Source organism: Astatotilapia calliptera, chromosome 5 (genome assembly GCF_900246225.1).
Source record: "Astatotilapia calliptera chromosome 5, fAstCal1.2, whole genome shotgun sequence".
NCBI classification, from domain to species: Eukaryota; Metazoa; Chordata; class Actinopteri; order Cichliformes; family Cichlidae; genus Astatotilapia; species Astatotilapia calliptera.
The window spans coordinates 17,929,092-17,948,846 of NC_039306.1; the positions used below are offsets into that span (position 1 = coordinate 17,929,092).

At 39.2% G+C, this 19,755-nt stretch overlaps 1 protein-coding gene across 1 annotated transcript in view; it reads left to right on the top strand.

The window, feature by feature from the left end:
• The first annotated feature begins 78 nt into the window (after positions 1-78).
• The window catches only part of vgll4b (vestigial-like family member 4b), a 43,952-nt gene continuing 24,275 nt past the window's right edge, over positions 79-19,755 (top strand). Inside the window, exons 1-2 of the mRNA XM_026167712.1 lie at positions 79-333; positions 3,039-3,112. Coding sequence (XP_026023497.1) covers positions 3,049-3,112 — 64 coding nt within the window. The 5' untranslated portion in view covers positions 79-333; positions 3,039-3,048. The remainder of the gene's footprint in view (positions 334-3,038; positions 3,113-19,755) is intronic.

Below are 19,755 nucleotides of genomic sequence, written 5' to 3' on the forward strand. Positions count from 1 at the left end.
GCGTCATTATCATAATATATGCTGATATCACTGCTCCCGTCCTTCGCCAATCAGCGCGCTTCACTTTCACCACCTGCTAGGAACTGAATTCCATCATTCCAGGCATTCCTACTCTCTCCCTCCCTTCCCCGCCTCCTCCTCCTCCTCTTCGTTTACAAGCAAGTTTGTCCCGACAGCTCTGCTACTATTGTCTGGCCTCGTACGGGACCGCTCAGTCGCGGCTTGAGTTTTTTTATTTTTCTGGCACTCTCTTTGGGACCATATGTTTTATTTCGGTTAATTTTTGTGTGGACGCTATCATTCTGGAAGATACCAAAGTGGCGCTTGAAGGAGGTATGTGCTGCCAAAAATGAAGTTGTGTGTCACTGACATTGTTTCGTTTTTGTTTTTTCCCCCCAGTAGTGTGAGAGTGCAGTGTTTATCTAAGCTGCGAAGGACAAATATTGGACCCTTTTTTCCCTGTAATATTAAGCTTGTAAATGAAGCCTGTGTATTGGAGCGGTTAAAAATAGGGCTGAAATATTATCGGGCGCCTTCTTACACATTTCATTCACGATATGAAGCAGTGCTGGCGGGTTCCCAAACTTTATAATGCTTTCGGCCACACGCTTTTCCTTTAGAGATTTCACTTGTTTGCAGTGAGTGTGGAGGAAATGAGTGAAAGCTTATCAATATCAAGAGGCTATGCATTTCCTCTCCAGTGCCAGGCAGAGTTCAGTGCAGATCCTTTTGCTCTAATCCTTCCTGGATAGGGTTCATCTTAAGGGACCGCTGTTAAGGAAGCACTGAGTCAGACCGATATAAATACTCTCACCGGTGGGAATAAAAGTGGACGCACTTGCTACCATTATATTCGGCTTTTTTTTTTTCAGCGCAGACCTGTCCCATCAAATGCTTGTCGAGTTTCCTTTACGCTCACCACCGTGTAGTAACGAGGTATCCCCGCGTAACCCTGCTGCGTTTGCGGTTTGATTTGAAGTCGTAGTAAGGGCTACTTTTCAGTAGTAACGATGCTTGATACTCTATTTTCCTTGAGTAACAAGGTATCCTAGGAATGCAGAAAGAGGGAAGAGAAATGCGCTGGAGCATTTTATAAATCCACAAATACCTTTCATAGCTCAGCTAGTCAACACTGTAGGAGAGAACTAAAAAAATAATCTTAAAAAAACAAACTAAGAAAACAAAACTCTGTGTCTGAATAAGAATATGACAACTCTAAAGTGAATAAAAAAGCTCTAAGTGGTAATAATGAAGTGTGATTACATCAGGAATGACAGATGGCTGGTTTATACATACTCCTGCTGATGATAAATGACAGTGTAGGAAGCATAATTATTTTATAGAACGACTACTGAACAAGACAGCAAAAAATGATATATATTGTAGGCCATGCTTTCTTCATGTTGATGAGTGAGGCTCGCAGACCACACAAGTGTTTGAAGGTACTTTCACAATCCATCTGGATTAAGGGCTTGCTGTCAGTGCAGCAAACTCTTAATCCCAAACTTGGCCCAAAAGTGAAAGGCTTATTGACAATCAGCTGGATCCAACAAAGACTCTTAAGGACCAGTCACACATGTGATCTCAAGTCTGATCAGTACAATGAAACAACATTCATACAATTTTGAATTTCAGTGAAAGCACCTGGCTTTTTTAATGATTATGATCTGGTATTACAGGGCCGATTTAAGTTCATGGGCCACAGTCCGGTTTGATCTCATGCGAGTTGGACCAGTAAATCCATTGTATCATAATGTTTTTGAAATTAATAATTAAATTTAGTAGTTACATGTGCATCACAATTTAGAGTGAACCTTCACATATAGAGTTTCACGGAGCTTAAAAACCCAGAAAAACAGATTAGTATTTAATAATTTAAAGAACTCTTGGAGCTCTGGAAGTCTTTCCATACATTTTCTCTGCTGTATAGCAATGCTGCCATCACCACACCAGGAGAAGCAGTGTGTTTTCCCAAAAAATTTAATTATTTTGCAGCTAATTTTATTGTTATTATATATATATTTTTCTAAATCAATCCAGTTTGCCAAACTGAACCCTTTGGCAGCATGTTCTGGCCCACAAGTCATATATTTGACACCCATATGTTGATATAATTTTCACAGTCTAATGACATAAACGATAGAAGTATCAACAAAATAAAAGCTTGTAAAGTTAAAAACAGTCCACTTATAACCACGAAATAGACATAAACTAAACAAAGACATTTTAGCCATTTAAAGAGTGTTTGATTTGTTTAATGTTAATCACATTATTAATTGCACGCTTTACTTTGCCCCAAATTGCATTTAAAGTAGCCTTTTAAGAGAGTTTGTAAACCTTTCACTTCAGGGTTATGGTTATCTTTGAGGAGTTGCACATGAGCACTTGGTAGACCCTCAGCATTCATGCACCAAAGACACTCGTAGTCTAAGCACGCTTACTGGGAATATATCATTTATTGCAAAAGGGAAAGGTCCAGTGTATGTGGCTAAGATTCTCAACACACCTACTTAACCTATAAATAATAAAAAAAAAAAAAACATATTAATATTGATGACAGTATATATTTGGTAAGAAATTTGCATTTTTATTTCTGTTTTGAGTAAAGGCTGGTTTGTTTCATTAGTGCTGAAAGGACACAACTATTAAACACTGGCTTGTAATGTTTGACTACAATGTCTTTGTTATTATATTTTATATTTATACCTAAATCAGGTGAGACTATTCTAGTATAAAGGCAAAGTCTTGGACAGGTGATTGTGCTAAAGGAACACTAAGCACAATCATCTTAGTGATGAGTAGAGAAGCAACATTTTGTAATATAATGAGGAAAAAACGAGAGAATCTTTTATATTTATATTCTGCATCAGTTAAAGCAGTCAGATTTCTTATTTTTACTTTTGTGCACCATGAGACTTTGAAACAGTTTTGGAGCTTTTAAGGAAATTAAATATTAACTCCTTTTTTTTGTTTGCTTAAACTGACAAATAGTGATCCCTAAAGAGTTTTGACACTTTGCCCTCCTCTCTGCCCTGCAGGCATCCAAGCATGGAGACGCCACTGGATGTTCTGTCGAGAGCAGCATCGTTTGTTCACGCGAATGAGGAAGAGAGTAAGTTTTATCAAGCTTCCATTTCTGCTTGTATTTATGAGCCTGCAGAAATCGAGTTCAGATGCATGCCGCTTTTTTGCTTCCTCTCCCTCTCTATTGACTGTTGTACCGTTGAAAGGTGCAGGCAAATGATTTGTATCATTACAGTCATGCTACATATAGATGAAGTGCAACTGTATTTACAGTCTAAACCCCCGGGCCACGTTTTCTTTCATAAGACAATAGGTGTCTTTGTGTTGTACAATTGTGCTTTCTGATTTGCAGGCAAATTAGACCAACGGCCTTCAACTGTCATCACTACTTCTTTTTAACCAGCACCTCGCTGTTAACCTGCTTTTACTGAAATCAGGGTGGGGTTTTATCTTTCCTGCTGCTGACTCTGTGTCTGTGTCACTCTCATTGATTTCTGTCCATCTTCTTCTCCAGTCATTCACTTCATCGCTGTCTTAATTTCTCTTACTTTTTTTGTTCCGGCCTCTTCTGTCATTTCCTTTCTCTTTCCCTAATCATGTCTGAGTGCTTCTGGCAGTGCAGAAAAAAATTCCTTCCGAGATTAACGAGAAATGGCCGGTCCTTCTCAGCAGGCCTCCCTGCAGCCAGCAGGCTCCAGAGCTGAGCGAAAACTACAAGGACACTTAACATTCAGTGGATACCACTGATAATTGACATGCACTGTTTAGAGGAGGCAGCTCAGTTTGTTATTTTTGATATTTTGCACAGAAACACAGTATGTTTGTTTATTTGACTTTTAATAATTGGTCTTTGGTAGAGTGGCATTGGAAATGTTTGTACTTTTGTTGAGAGAAAAATCTAGAAGCTCTGACTTTGTGATTTTTTGTGATTTATATCCATAAATACCATGATTTGAATTCTTAAAAGAAACAGGACATGCAGTGAATTCCACTGAGACAAGTGTTTCTTAGTATTATTATTTTATAGAGATTCAGTCTTCCTATTGTGTCTATTTCACTTTGATAAAACCTGCTAGAAGGTTATTTGAAGATCCCCATTTTGGAGCTGATTAAGTTGACGCACATATAAGCAAGTCATTATACAGTAAGATAATCAGAACTGCTGTGTCACCAGCGTGTTCCTGTAATGTTCTGACTCAAATTAAGTGGAATATCTGCTTCCTTGTACTTCTCAGTAAAAGGCCTTGGGATCTCCCCACCCCTCTTCCTCTGCTCCCTCGCTCCCCTGCAGTGTTTTTGTTTTTTTCTCCTGCGCTGATGCCACTTTTTGTTGTCAGCTGTGTATGGCCTCTTTGTCCAAAGACAATGCACGCAACCTGTTTCCACAATAGTGCGGAGAAAACGGCTTGAATCGGAGAGCCAGCTGAGCTAACTGCTACACTAGTCAGCTAACGAGCGAGTCTGCCAAAACTAGCTTCAAGTTAGTTGAACAACCAGGCCAACAGGCAGTTATGTCAACAACCTCTGTGGGCTCATTTGCATTTATGACGAGCCTTTGCAGAGACCGCGCAGCACTTGACACCAGAGCCTTGTCACAGATCAGGGAGAGGCTCAGGCCTGCCTTTTCAACAACTGATTTAATTCACGTTGAATGAGTGGGGCTCACTTAGGCCAGTGCTTTGGATCAGATCAGCTGTTCCAACTAGGGGTGGGTTTTTATAATCGATTCATCGATTAAAATCGATTCTGGCTTGGATAACGTAAAATCGATTCATTAAAATCCTGAATCGATTTTTTAATATAAATTTATTTTGTCCGAAATGCCAGAATCTCTGGTGACATCTCACAAAATTTCAAGAACCACCAAACAGTAAATGAGAGCAGGTACAGGGATTCTGCACATAGACTTAAACACACAGCGCGACCCGCGGATCAGAATCAGTTAGATGTCGCCTTTCTCACAGTCGGGGCTGAAAGCCGACAGCTCGCTGATCCGGGTCCGCGCTTTGTGTTCACGCCCTTTATGCGCTGATTCTAAAGCTGTTAGTTTGATCTCTCTCCAAACAATATTGACCGAACCAGCAGCAAAAGAAGATCCAAACGCTTCACATAAACATCGTCATGAATTCACTCTTTTACTGTTTTGCTTCCATTGCGATGCGCAGCTCTCTCTCTCTCCCTCTCTCCCTCCCCCCCCTCTCTCGAACAGTTTCGCTTTCTTCATTATTCGCTTGCTTGTTACGCACAAGTCTACTGTTGTTTACAGCGCTGTCGGCTGCTGTTTTTTTCCCTTTTACATTCTTCCGAAAAGAAAACCTCATTTCTGCTGTTCAATACTGAACAAATTTAAACTTTTTAATATTATTCAAAATGCAAAATGCTTAGCCGTGTGTCTAATAAAACCGCTGTAACGTCAGAGGTAATGTTCATTAATTAATGGTTTTCTTTCGTTTTTGATGTACTGCAGAATATTTTTATAAAATCCCAGGCCAGGAAAACCTTCATGTTTTTCTGTGTTTTATCCTCAGCTACTTTGACACAAAGGCATCTGCTGTGATGCTCACACCTTGGATAAAGTCTTGCGAGTGTCAGCTTCCTTTTTATAGATACAAAAATATGTAAATGTTCTGATCTGAATTATACTTCTGACTGTCAAAATTTCCCAGATTTAAATCGAATCGAATCGAATTAAATCGAATCGTGGATCGAATCGATTTGGGACCTTGTGAATCGGAATTGAATCGATTCTAGAAATCAGTGACGATACCCAGCCCTAGTTCCAACCATACCCCTGCATACCCCTGCAGATAAGCCATCACTGTTTGAAATATTTCAGGGAACTATAGAAATGCCGTCTTGAAGGACATAAAATTACTGAACATGAATAATGTATTGACATTACTGCAGTAATGTTTAGAAATAGAATTGCTGGCTCAGGCCCAAATATTAAGGCTAATTGAATATGAAAGCTTATACTGTACAAGCTTAAAAAGAAACTCTACTTCCATTAGTTCTAACAACATGAGGCAACTCTTCAAGGAGAACCCATAGATTGTATAGAAGAGGTGATGCAGTCACTGTGATGTTGCTTAGTTTTGTGAAGACTTGATGTGCTTCTCTCATATGCTTATTACCTGTCAGTCACACTGTAAGGCATTCCTTTCTTTATCCTCCTTTTTGACTCTGATATACAAAGGCACTTCTGTATTGGTTTCACTTTTCAGACCAGGAAGTTTTTGTCGTTTATACAATTCAAACATTTTGTTTTCCTTTTTTTGTACTTGTGATGGGCTGATAGCAGTAACGGCTTTGTTCACGAGAATCTGCCGACAGTTAGAAAAGTATAGAAATATCATAGCCTTGGATCTACGTTTGTATGTCGCCTTGCAGGTTTATGAGTACAGTTAAAAGAAAAACTGGTTTTCCATAGAATGTGATCTGAGTCAAAGACAGTGCTCTTAAACTAATGCAACACAACAAGTTTCCTGATTACAGTACACTTATCATTAAACAAAACCAAACAAACATTTAAATGTTGCTGTTAGCTGCTACAGACCTGAAAGTCAGACTTCTGGGCTTCTCACAGAACTGGTTTAATTCTGCCGTATCGTTTGTGCTAAGCATTGAAGGCTCTCTCACGGTGAGAGATGCATTGCATCTCTGCAGGATTAATGTCCAAGGCTCTGGCTTGGTGCTTAGAACCTCTGCTGAGCTCCAGCTGCACAGCCACCCTGACATTCTGTAAGATACCTGGATCAATTTTGCAGTTCACTTTCTCTTTCACTTTCACTTACTTCATCTATAAGGCGATGTTTGCATGCTGGGACGAAGTGGCTCTTTGCACCATATTTTTTGTATGTTTCTCTAAGCAATTCTAAGCAAAAAACTTCGATGAGAAACTACAACTTTAACCACTATAGGGAAAAAGCCTGCTAAAAAAATTATATAAACGTATATAAATATACTTCAACCTACTCCAAATATGAAACAGCACAATGCTTGCATATACATACCTACAGTACACACACTCTTCAGCAGTACCGGTCTTTGTCAGGGAGCCACCTTCCGGTTTGAGGACAAACTGTCTGCATGCAACACTAATGACAGGTTTTATGCTCCTGAAGCCGAATATATGGTAATTACACACATACTAAAAAAACAGTGAAGTAAACTGTGCCTTGTATTTAATGGTGAATGTGGGTAAATGCTTAATACTTGTCATCACCCTCCATAGCAATTTTGGTGTCTACTTGGAAGATCTCACGGTGTGCTCCACCCTTCCTGGAAGCAGACCTGTATTTGAAAATCAGTCTAGAATGCATTGCAAGCCCAGCTTCAAGGACAGATTAATTATTTTTGTTTGTAGCTTCGCGTTTTCTGCGTCTTATAAAATATGCATGCACATTTCCTGAATAATAAGTTACATAATATGTTTCATAAATTCGGTGAGCGCTCTCAGTGAGCAGGCCCAGATTGCGTGTTGGATCGTGGACGTCAGACTGAAGCCAGTCATTCCAAAGAGAGCCAGCTATTTAGGGCTCTATTGAAAAGATGGAATACGGACCTTTTGTTTTTGACAGGAACCACAACAAAGAAGGAGTTGGTGCCAAGAGAAGGTGGTTGTGGTCTCGTATGGTGCACTCAAATCCTACTTGTTTGTTTATAAAATAAACGTACACGCACGCACGCACGCACGCACGCACGCACGCACACACACACACACACACACACACACTTTCAGAATACACCCTTTATTGTTAGTTTCCATGGTTTGTTGAAGCACTCATTCTTTTTCCAACTATTTCAACTGTCTTCCTCACTTATACGAAATTCTGACTGATTGTGATGAGTGGCATACAGTAGTTGCTTTCTCATATAACAGTAACAAAAATTGGATGGATGGAGAGACAGACGGATTGACAAACATTGTGTTTTCTGGTTCTGCCAGTTTTTATTTTATTTTCCAATCTGTATATTGAAAAAAGTCACTTCATCACTTTGCATTTAGTGCTTATTAGCAAAACTTAAATAAATTGTTCACAATAATCTCACTGTGACACGAGCTCTCATTTTCAAGATCGTCCTGTTTTAAATATCCATAAAAAACTGTTTAAACATAGTATAGTTATTACAATTCTGGATAATAATAACTGGAAAATTACAAGTAAAAATAAAATAAAAGACTGTAGCAATAACACAATAAGAGCAGGAACAGCCATCCAATAATGCTTTCTCCATCATCCTCAGAATCTGTTTAAAACGCTTCAGTCCAGTTAAGCTGCATTATAAGAAAATGCTTTTTTCCCAAGTTCTGTGCATACATTGTTGTAATAAACATTAAACAAATGTTAGCACACTCACATTTTCATTTACGACAGTGAACTCTACAAACATTTTCTTATAAATACTAGCAAAGTAGCGTTATCATTGTTAGCAGGTAAGCGAATTGGTATTAGCTGGTGTTAGCATTAGCTAGAAATGCTAATGTAGGAACAATGGTATTCGGTAATTATTAGTCTTATTTAAATATAAAGATAATATACCATTAAAAAAAATACAGAGCAGATTTATAAAAGGAGAATGAGGGGATTAACAACACCCGAAGGCTAAATTTATATTTTGTTGTTTTTATTTCAGTTCTTCAGCTCATTAAATGTTCATCAAGTGGATTTAACGAAACTGGCTTTGACACTGTGCTTGCAAACGACAGTAAACCTCCTCAGTTTAGTCACACAGCTGATGTTTATTGAGGTGTACCGCAATGGTAGAGGCAAGTTTGGTTAATCTGAACTGGCACTTTTCTAAACTCTTAAAGGGTGGTGTAGAAGTTCTTCGAGCAAATGTATTGTCCGGACTAGTCGTAGCATGTCGATGATGATTTGTATGTACTTGGATCAACACTGAAAGGGAAATCGGAGACCTTGCATCACTGCTCTTTGTCTAAACCCATCCGGAGGGATTCTACGTGGGAGGTAATTTGATTGAGAATTCGTGCCCGTGGGTGGGATGGGTTTGGTTTTGTTTAGGGCTTCCTTAGGAAAGAGTAGGTTTGCCCTCAAACCTGTTTTGGTTTCTGACTTTTCTTCAGTTCAGCCCGTGTAACATGACACAGGTTTTAAGTGAACATGAAATGTAGATAATGAGTAGCACAGCTCCTTCTGTGTAGTGCATCAGGCTTGGTGGGGCATTTTGAAGGAAATGGCTTAGATCTTGATACACACGATCTTGTATGTATGGGTAACCCAGTGGCTCACAAGAAAAACAAGTGGGTCTTTGATTCAACATTGGGAGCCAATGATAACATTTTGCATGATTCACAAAAGGACTGCATACATGCAAAATAGACATTTGTTTAACTGATACCTTTCTGAGTTTCTGATTGTTTGGCAAACTCACACAGAGTAGAGAAATCCAGCAAGTCAGTGCTCTTGAAATGGTCTCATGTACCTCATATAAAGTTGAGACTTGTCATCAAACTAAACAAAAGTATTTAACTTTAAGGCAGAAGGTGACATTTTATTAACTTTTAAACAAAGCCTGCCTGCGAAGCTAAGCTAACTGCCCTCTACTTGTAGAATAAAATTATAATTTTTAAACAGACATTAATACTCAAAAGAAATGAAGGAACTTCTGGCCTCTGTAAAAATGCTAAGTGTTGACACTTTTCACACTTTTTTTTTTAATCTATCCATAACATTAGACTACGATACATTATATATAGCAGCTGGACCTATGACCATTAATAGCCCCATGGCACATCTCTATTATAACACATACAGTGGGGCAAAAAAGTATTTAGTCAGCCACCGATTGTGCAAGTTCCCCCACTTAAAATGATGACAGAGGTCAGTAATTTGCACCAGAGGTACACTTCAACTGTGAGAGACAGAATGTGAAAAAAAAATCCATGAATTCACATGGTAGGATTTTTAAAGAATTTATTCGTAAATCAGGGTGGAAAATAAGTATTTGGTCACCTCAAACAAGGAAAATCTCTGGCTCTCACAGACCTGTAACGTCTTCTGTAAGAAGCTTTTCTGTCCCCCACTCGTTACCTGTATGAATGGCACCTGTTTGAACTCATCATCTGTATAAAAGACACCTGTCCACAGCCTCAAACAGTCAGACTCCAAACTCCGCCATGGCCAAGACCAAAGAGCTTTCGAAGGACACCAGGAAAAGTATTGTAGACCTGCACCAGACTGGGAAGAGTGAATCTACAATAGGCAAGCAGCTTGGTGTGAAAAAATCAACTGTGGGAGCAATCATCAGAAAATGGAAGACATACAAGACCACTGATAATCTCCCACGATCTGGCGCTCCACGCAAGATCTCATCCCGTGGGGTCAAAATGATCATGAGAACGGTGAGCAAAGATCCCAGAACCACACGGGGGGGACCTGGTGAATGACCTGCAGAGAGCTGGGACCAAAGTAACAAAGGTCACCATCAGTAACACACTACAACGGCAGGGAATCAAATCCCGCAGTGCCAGACGTGTTCCGCTGCTGAAGCCAGTGCATGTCCAGGCCCGTCTGAAGTTTGCCAGAGAGCACATGGATGATACAGCAGAGGATTGGGAGAATGTCATGTGGTCAGATGAAACCAAAGTAGAACTTTTTGGTATAAACTCAACTCGTCGTGTTTGGAGGAAGAAGAATACTGAGTTGCATCCCAAGAACACCATACCTACTGTGAAGCATGGGGGTGGAAACATCATGCTATGGGGCTGTTTTTCTGCCAAGGGGACAGGACGACTGATCCGTGTTAAGGACAGAATGAATGGGGCCATGTATCGTGAGATTTTGAGCCAAAACCTCCTTCCATCAGTGAGAACTTTGAAGATGAAACGAGGCTGGGTCTTCCAACATGACAATGATCCAAAACACACCGCCCGGGCAACAAAGGAGTGGCTCCGTAAGAAGCATTTGAAAGTCCTGGAGTGGCCTAGCCAGTCTCCAGACCTCAACCCCATAGAAAATCTGTGGCGGGAGTTGAAAGTCCGTGTTGCTCGGCGACAGCCCCAAAACATCACTGCTCTTGAGAAGATCTGCATGGAGGAATGGGCCAAAATACCAGCTACTGTGTGTGCAAACCTGGTGAAGACCTATAGTAAACGTTTGACCTCTGTTATTGCCAACAAAGGTTATGTTACAAAGTATTGAGTTGTATTTTTGTTATTGACCAAATACTTATTTTCCACCCTGATTTACGAATAAATTCTTTACAAATCCTACCATGTGGATTCATGGATTTTTTTTTCACATTCTGTCTCTCACAGTTGAAGTGTACCTCTGGTGCAAATTACTGACCTCTGTCATCATTTTAGGTGGGGGAACTTGCACAATCGGTGGCTGACTAAATACTTTTTTGCCCCACTGTACATATAGATTCAGTCCATGTTTTTCACTGACAAACTCTGTCTTGTTTTTTAGACAGTGGTTAAATTTACAGTAAAAGCTACCAGCAAGAATCAGCCACAAGCAAAACAATGGAAGACAATGTGGAACATGATGGCAGACAGTGCAGTTATTTTTCATAATACCTTTTATGTGTGTCCTGTATTGTGTCTAGTTCAGTTGTTTTATTGGTCAGCTTTACTATCAGTCCTGTAGCCGGTATCTCTTATGTTTCATTATTTTACAGACTACGTATTACAAGAACTGTTAGGCCTGTCTGGGTCATCGCCCCTATCAGTTGTTCTATAGTTCAAAGAGTCTGCAGTAGAAAAGCCTTGTTTGTCAGAAAGGTCTTTATCAGCTGTAACGACCACAGCGATTTAAGGCAAAGTGATGTAAAAGTTTCTCTCATCCCATTTTATCTCATATTTTATTGGTAAACTTTTTCCATAGTTCTTTCACATCTGTTTGTTATGGTCTTCTTTTTACCATAACAAAAGACATTTATGGTATGTAAAATATTACTGGACCAAAGGCTTTGCAGTGTGTTTGGCTGTTTCTGGGTAGGATGAGTCAAATGATAAAGAGTGACTGGAATTGCACTGGGATTATTTTTTATCATCCTCCAGTTTGATAGAGTTAACTGTTACTATAAGCCTGTTATACTATGATAAAAGCAAAGAGGGAAGCATTATTTGATTCTGATGGCCAATAAAAACAAGGCATAAAGTAATAATGGACTCTTAGGCATTATGAATGTTACTGCTCCAGTAGTAATATTACTACTACTTCTCAGACAAATGATGTGTAGCTCTCCATGTTAAGTCCATATTCACTGTCCAACTTAATTATTATTTAATTTAATTTATTTATTTATGTTGTCTGCAGCAATCAGGATTATTGTCTGAAGGCCAATAAAAATGCCCAACAGATTTTATTTTCCTAAGTGAATCATTACGGCTTTGCCAGGCTGGTCCACTTGACTGATCCTTATTATTTATTTATTTATTTATATTTTTACTTTTAAGTTATTACAATCTGAACACAAAAGACTGGGGGACAAGAGAAGTTAAAGAAAAGGAGAGGAAAAGAAAAACAGAGGGGGAGAGGGACAGAGAGAAAAGACTGAAAATCCGATGGATCACCTGCTGGAAAAAAAAGAAAACAAGCAAAAGAGAACAACACACCAAGGAAACCAGCAGTAATGGCGCAGAAGCCACAGGGGGCTGCAGTGACATGCCTGCAGGCTCTGCCGGCAGCCTGCTATGCCAGAGCGGGCCAAGCCCCTGGGCCCAGAGAGCCGAGATCTGAGGGCCCCACCAAGCAGCCGCTGGGAGTGAGCCAGTACACACTCGAGCGCCCAGCTCTGGACACTGAGAACCACCAATGCACTGACGGGTGAGGGCATCAGCGACTGGCATCAGTGTGGTGGGGGGAGACAGGCCCTCACACTCAGGGTGGCCTGAGATGTTCCCAGAGAGGTGGAGTCTAAGACCCAACCTGACATATAAACATAGACCATGTAGTATGCTAGTAAAAAATTAGCTGAAGTAACGAAAGTAAATAGTAAAACAAAAACAAAAACATAACCAGCTAGCAACAATTCCCAAGTGGCATGTTGCAGGATGAAGGAATATGCTCAATGTGGATGTAGGTGATTACTATTACGGAAGTCCATGTCTAGCCATGAGATAATTAAACTGTGGATATGGTACAGTATATGTGTTCTGCTAATACATCCTGCAAACGTCTTTTTGCACTACCAGTGTAAAAAACTTTGCCCTAGCGCCACTATAGCCCAATAAAATAGTTAATATTAAACTCCTTTCGAGTGTGAAATCTTAGTCTCTTAGTCTATAATACACCTGAGCAATGATTGCAGTGGTTGCTCTTATTGGATTCTCTAGGTTTTGAGCCCAAAGTCAGTGTACTGTGTTTTGATACTGGTTCTACTATCTTTACAGTATAGCAAGGGGAGAAAAAACATATTTTATCTTATGATCTTTATAGAAAACAAAGGGACTTTACATACATCTGTATTTCAAAAAAAAAAACAACAGACAGAAAGAGTGCCAGAGAGTGCCCTGGAGTTCTTTGATGATTGACCTTCCTCAGAATCATACATTCGTACAATTTGAATGACCCTGAGGGTTTGTTCCCCTCCTGTTCCTGTGTACAGAATACTGCCATGGCTGATTTTCCCCAATGCAGCGTAACAAGCAGTAAATGAAAGATGACTTCATCTTTCTTTACCTCTACACTATACACTTCCTTTGACAGTTGTATTTACATAGGGCTTGACCAATGCACACTTACTCAGGTATTGCATCACCGCCGGTTCAGCAGACGGCTATTAAAGCGACAAGTTCTACAGGCTGCCATTGTTGCAGGGTCAAAAGTCAAGTGTCACAAGATCATGGTTCCAAGCCTTTTTTTTTCCTGTTACACACAGTTTTCCCTGTAACACACATATACAAAACCTCAGATTGTTTTGTATATGTGTGTTAAAAATGTCATTTGAGTTTCTTACGTTGACCAATTGCTTTTTTTATAGTTTCTATACAGATATTACACATAAGCAAGTACTTGTCTCTCAAATTCGATATGACATACACTGCAATGTGGTATATTTCACAGCAGACTCCTTTAGGCATGGAAATCAGGCTTTTTGCAATAATATTTTACGGCATCAACAGCATCAAGTATGAAATATGTATTGAGAAAATAGTACAAAGAATTATCATCTTTATTGATTAATTTAAATTATTAGAAAGTTAAGTAACTGCAGAAACACGCAGATCATCCAGCACACTCCTTACTTTTGGGTATCCACCAGGTTTCATGTAAAGCTCCTCTCTTCTTTCTTTACATGAAAGTTTTCTACAATGAGTGAAATAGTCAAGTCACGTTCAGAGAACTCAGCTGACAAGAGGCGGTGGTTGAATTTGGGTCCTAACATTGACATTTAAAATGTAAAAGAAACCGTGTCCTAGATTTGCTTTCAGTAAATGTCACACTTGCTGGTCTTATAGCAGCTCTGTGTCTCAGTGAGGGAACCTTCTCTCAGAGCTGTGCTGACCACACATATTTGACATTCCTCTCTTTTTGATAGCGCTCGCTATAGCTACTGAGAATGAAATAAAATAGGATTGCATTGCCTTTCACAAAAAAAGGTTGACTTTTCTAGTGCAGGAAAAGCATTTTGATGAGTCATTGTTACTTTTCTTTTTTTTTTTGTTACAAAGGTAGTTCATTTGACCTGTCCAAGCATACAAAAAGAAATGCGCACACATCTTATGCAAGGCAGCAGTTTTAAAGAATGCATTGCATTTATTTATTGCATTCTTTTGTGTTCACCTAGATGAATCATTGTCTAGGTTAGATTTCTCTATTTTCTGTACATTTTAACTTTCAAATGGGAATTTCAGGGTTACACTAAGAATATCAACTATTATATTGTGTTAATTGCCACTGCATCCAGCATAGCAAAGCAGGATACAAAACAAAGATTGAGAAAATGAGTGGCAGTGGCACAGACATTCCCCCGGGGTCGGTTTGCTACAAGCTAATTGTTAGCATGGCAAGAATGTTGTCATAGGTTCGAATGGCTGATGGGCGGAGTTATCCTTTTCCATTAATAGAAATAGAATCTGTTTGGTGTGATATATTTGAAGTGCTTAACCATTCTTTAATTAGCAACAAAAGAGACACTGACCACCCTCAACTTTTCTGTGTCAAAGTTGGATGCCATATTTGGAAACTTTTCTCTCTTTTTTTTTGGTGGTTATCAGCATTTTTTTTTTTGAGAGATTTGAATCTCAACTTGCTGTACATAAGATTGGAGATGTGTTTCCAACAGTAGCATAATATTAGTATCCAGCCTCGCATTGCCTGAAGCCAGCGTAGCCAATGCCAGCCAGTTTCTGTCAAGACGGTTTTCTTTATGCCGTAAACAAATATTGGCAGGCACGCTGCAGGGGAGGAGTAGATGAAAACACTTAGAGACAGAGGGAGAAAAAAGATCAGGCAGATAGAAGATGTGCAAATCAAGTTTAGCACTGACAGACAAAAACTCTAAAGATGAGCAAGAGATCACGTGGAGAGAATGAGTGAGGAAGCCTGCTCAAACTGCAAAAAGCCAAACAGGACAGATGGACTATACTGAAGAGAAGGTCACAGATGACTAGGATGTCTCAGCTGTGAGAGAACACTTTGCACAGGACATAGCGGGCTTATGTTGATTTTAAAGATCATATAACACTACTAAGAAACCACCATCATTGTTGATAATAGTTACACTGACTCAAGTACTGCAAAACACGCATTTGTAACAATATTAAGATAAAATTAGGGGAAAGTTATAAACCACAGTAAAATAATTTAGAAAAAGAAATGGAAACCAGACAGAATTAAAGCAATTTGACAATACACCACTATGAATGAGACCTAACCCAGCTAACAGGTAGAGGTGAGTTGAGGACTGTAGGAAGATGACCTGATCTGAAAGGTGAAACTGTCCAGAGTTTCAGAGCTGAAACTAAAACAGCTCAGTCTGCTTTTAGAGCAAATCTGGGAACTACTCGAAATTTCTCATGACCTAAGCGAGGCATATGGGACATAAAGTTTTAACAGATCTGATAGATACTCAAAGGCAAGCACTTAAATGTGAACAAAGGAATCTGGTTGCCATTAGGCAGCACCACCATGAAATGGTCTTTGTTCCTTAAATGAACCTTGGAGTAGCTCAAGCTTGAATCTTCAACCTTAATGGTGTACTGACTCTTATTCAGAGCTGTCAGTGTCCACGTGGCCCAGATTCCAAAAATATTTGTATATAATAATGTATTTGTTGCGATACTTTCCTCTACATATATTTAAACCTTTGTAACATGATAGAAGTTTGCTAAATGTCCTAAAATAATACATTCTGAATTATACAACTTAACCTCCTAAGACCCGAACTCTTCCACGACATGCATTTTTAATTTCTCTTTGATATTCGGGCATATTGGGGCCCGATGAATGTAAAAACAAAGAATTACCAGATTTTTTTTTACTTTATTTTTGTTTTTAAGAAAAATGAGAGCCACAAATGAGGATATTCATTTAAAATTTTGATAGAACAGTAGCAGTATAATGTCCTCGTAAGTGGATATCAGGCCTATGTAGAGCAAAATTTAGTATTTTGGTCTAAATAACCCAAAATGCGATGTCCACATATGTGGACGGCAGGTCCTAGGAGGTTAAGGTATTTTTGCCGTTAAGGTTTAGTAATTGGATATAATGCAAAAAGTAGGGCATATTGTACATAATGGTGATCTCCGTCATTTACCTCTTGTCTCCCATTAAGTTTGTTGTATCTATGATGTCAGTAGTATTATATTACAGAGTTAGTATGTAGGTTTTAATCGAGTTCGAGGTCGGTGTCTCTTATGTGATGACAGGCTAAAAAAAACCCCCAAAATAACAAAAACACAAACTCCAGTGATGTAATGGTTAAACAGTCCCACCAAAAGCGAGCTTGTGTTTAATATTAAACAAGGCCGTGCTTAATAATAAACAAAAGGTTTCAGCTTTTCACCCCACGCCAGACAAAGGCGGGAAATGACTGAACGGCTTCGCTTCCACACAGTCACCTGTTGTTGTCATTGTTTCAGTGCAGCAACCTGATATTTCCTCCTGTGGGAGTGTGTGCTCACAGAAAGCATGTGTAAAGAAGCAGGGAGATTTAAATGTTTAAACTAAAGTTTTGGATTAATTCATAGTGACGTGGAGTTGGTTAAAATCTGTGTTGTGTCATGATGCAAAATATAAGAACATCAGCTGTTTGCAGACATTATAGCTGCGATCAAACCTTTTACAACTTCGAGGTATGTGGAAAAGAGATTGTTCAGTAACCAGCCTCATACAAGAGGCTCAGATGACACATTTCAGCAAGGAAAAACATCTTTGATGCATTATGTCACCGTGTAAACAAAGCCAGTAATGGTTTGGGGAAATTTCAGAGACGCTGTAAAGTCATCAAGGGTTTGACCTTTAGCCGCTGCCACTGTGACAGTTGTTCTTGCTCCACGCCTTAATGAGATTCTGTTTACACAAATGTTATTTTGTGTAAACAAAGAAAGTGATAAACCTCTATTCTTTTCTCACTTTTCAATAAGGCGTGAAGAGGATTCAGAATACGGAGAAGAAATAGGAAGCATGAGCAAATCAAGCGAGCCTTTGTTATAGTCTTTAAAATCAGCATCATCTTTTATGTTCTGTCAGTGTTTGTGTCGCAACATGAGAGTGTGTTGATGAAGCATTAACATGAATTACCACCTTGCCTGTGCAGCGTTGCTATTCCTGACACACCCACTCTCTGGAGAAGCCCAGACCTGATCAGAGACACGTAAACATTGGAGGAGATCAAAAAACTAGGTCTGATAGCACCTCGTCATGGCAGATTACATTAATGAATGGGTACAGAGGAAGCAGGGGGGGGGGGTGATGGCAGGAAAGCTGGAAAAGTTTGGCTTACTAATACTAATGGATCAACTTCTCCTGTTTAGGTTCTAAACTAAGCAAAATTATAACTAAGCATAATTCAAACCTGATCAGCAAAGTCTAAATAGGACAGGTGTTATTGTAAATGTAGTCTATGGTCCGTAGTAGGCAGAGGTAAAGATAAATAATCAGTAGCTGATGGGCCATACTGTGTTTCCTAGAGCTGGCACATATGAGTTGCGCAAAAGAAAGCAGGCTATGGAAACAGTGAGGAGAAAAGGTTTATTTCCTCCTTAGGCTAACTTGTGTGTAACAACTTGCCACTGCGGAAGAAAGAGGTGGATTTTCACCAGCTTGTTGTGTAACCATTAATCTGCTTATTATACTTATTCATCTTACAGCCTGCAAGGCCAGAACAAGGAATGTTGGAGAATGTGTTTTTCTTTGTAAGCAAACTCTGTGTAATGCATTTGTGATAACTGCATGATTGGTATGCACGTTAAAGTAAATGTAGCCACCACAGGAATACTCATGCATTTTATTTTAGCTGCAATCAGACCGCATTATACTCAGAAAAAACAAACATGCCCCAAATGCTGTTGTTGATGATATTGCTGATGTTGTTAATTGTATTTTATTGGAATGCAAAATGTAAAAATTACAGTTTTCTTTTATTTGATGGCTTTCAGTATTTTTTACAAGAGTAAGTATAAATAGTATAACATAGTCTCAAAAGTTGGAATCATCCTTTATCCATTATTATGTTAAAAAAAAAGTCAGGGTTCAGTTTATATAACTGAGGTCCACGATGTTACAATTTAGCTCTCTTTTACTTCTTTCACTTTGGGACTATAAACCTGTGTTCAGAAGGAAGAAACTTGACATCAAACCCTTGTAACTTTCTGGTGTACAGGGATGTGGGGCTAAGCTGTGGCTCACCAGTAAGCTTCTGTTCTTCATTATCATAGTTTTGTCAGAGTGAAAATAAGAAAGTTTCCTTAAATATGACAAATATTGATGCTAATTTTCACACTTATCTTCACAGTTTGCTTCAAATTGAAATTTTCACTCAATTATTGTTTTGCACTATTTCTAATATTGCACACATTCCACCAGCTAACCCTTATTGGACATGAAAGGAGGCTGTTTTCTAAATTCAGTAACCATTTTTAGTAGATTACTATGACAATTTCTCATGTAGTAGTTGCCATGTAATAGATGTTGTCTCGAGGTCTACTAGCTGTGGGGATTCCCAGATATTTCCTCCAATGCCATTATGAGTTTAACATGTTGGTATTTAGTTGTACGTCTCATTAAATATGGTATGTATAATCATGAAAGACCACCAGCATGGTTTGGACTTATCTAGTCAAATGCACACATCTATAAATGTTGATTGATATTTATTATTTGTTGGTCAATGGAAGCCTCTATTGGCCATAAGAGGGCACCAATCTGTTATTATCTGAGAGTTTCTGTACACAGATGGATAGCACCTGTCTCTCCTTATCTCTTCTGTTACAACAGCTCGGTGTATCCTGAAAAGTTGTGGCACTAAACAGACTTAAGCTTCACAAAATATTTGTGCAAGGTTCTCTGTCCGGAGAATAATGTGAAGCACTGAAAGGAGTTAGCCTGAAATCAACCTTTATGTGACTGAAACTGCAAACAATGGCCGTCCGAATAGACACGAACCGTGTTCCTCAGTTCTGAGTCACCACTGGAGGAGGAGGAGGCCAGGAGGAAGGAGAGGAAAGGCTTTTGTGTATCTGTGTCTGCACAACAAAGAAAGGAGAAGGCGTATAGACCAATGTGTTTGTGAAGCAGGATGAAGTGGGTGTGTGTT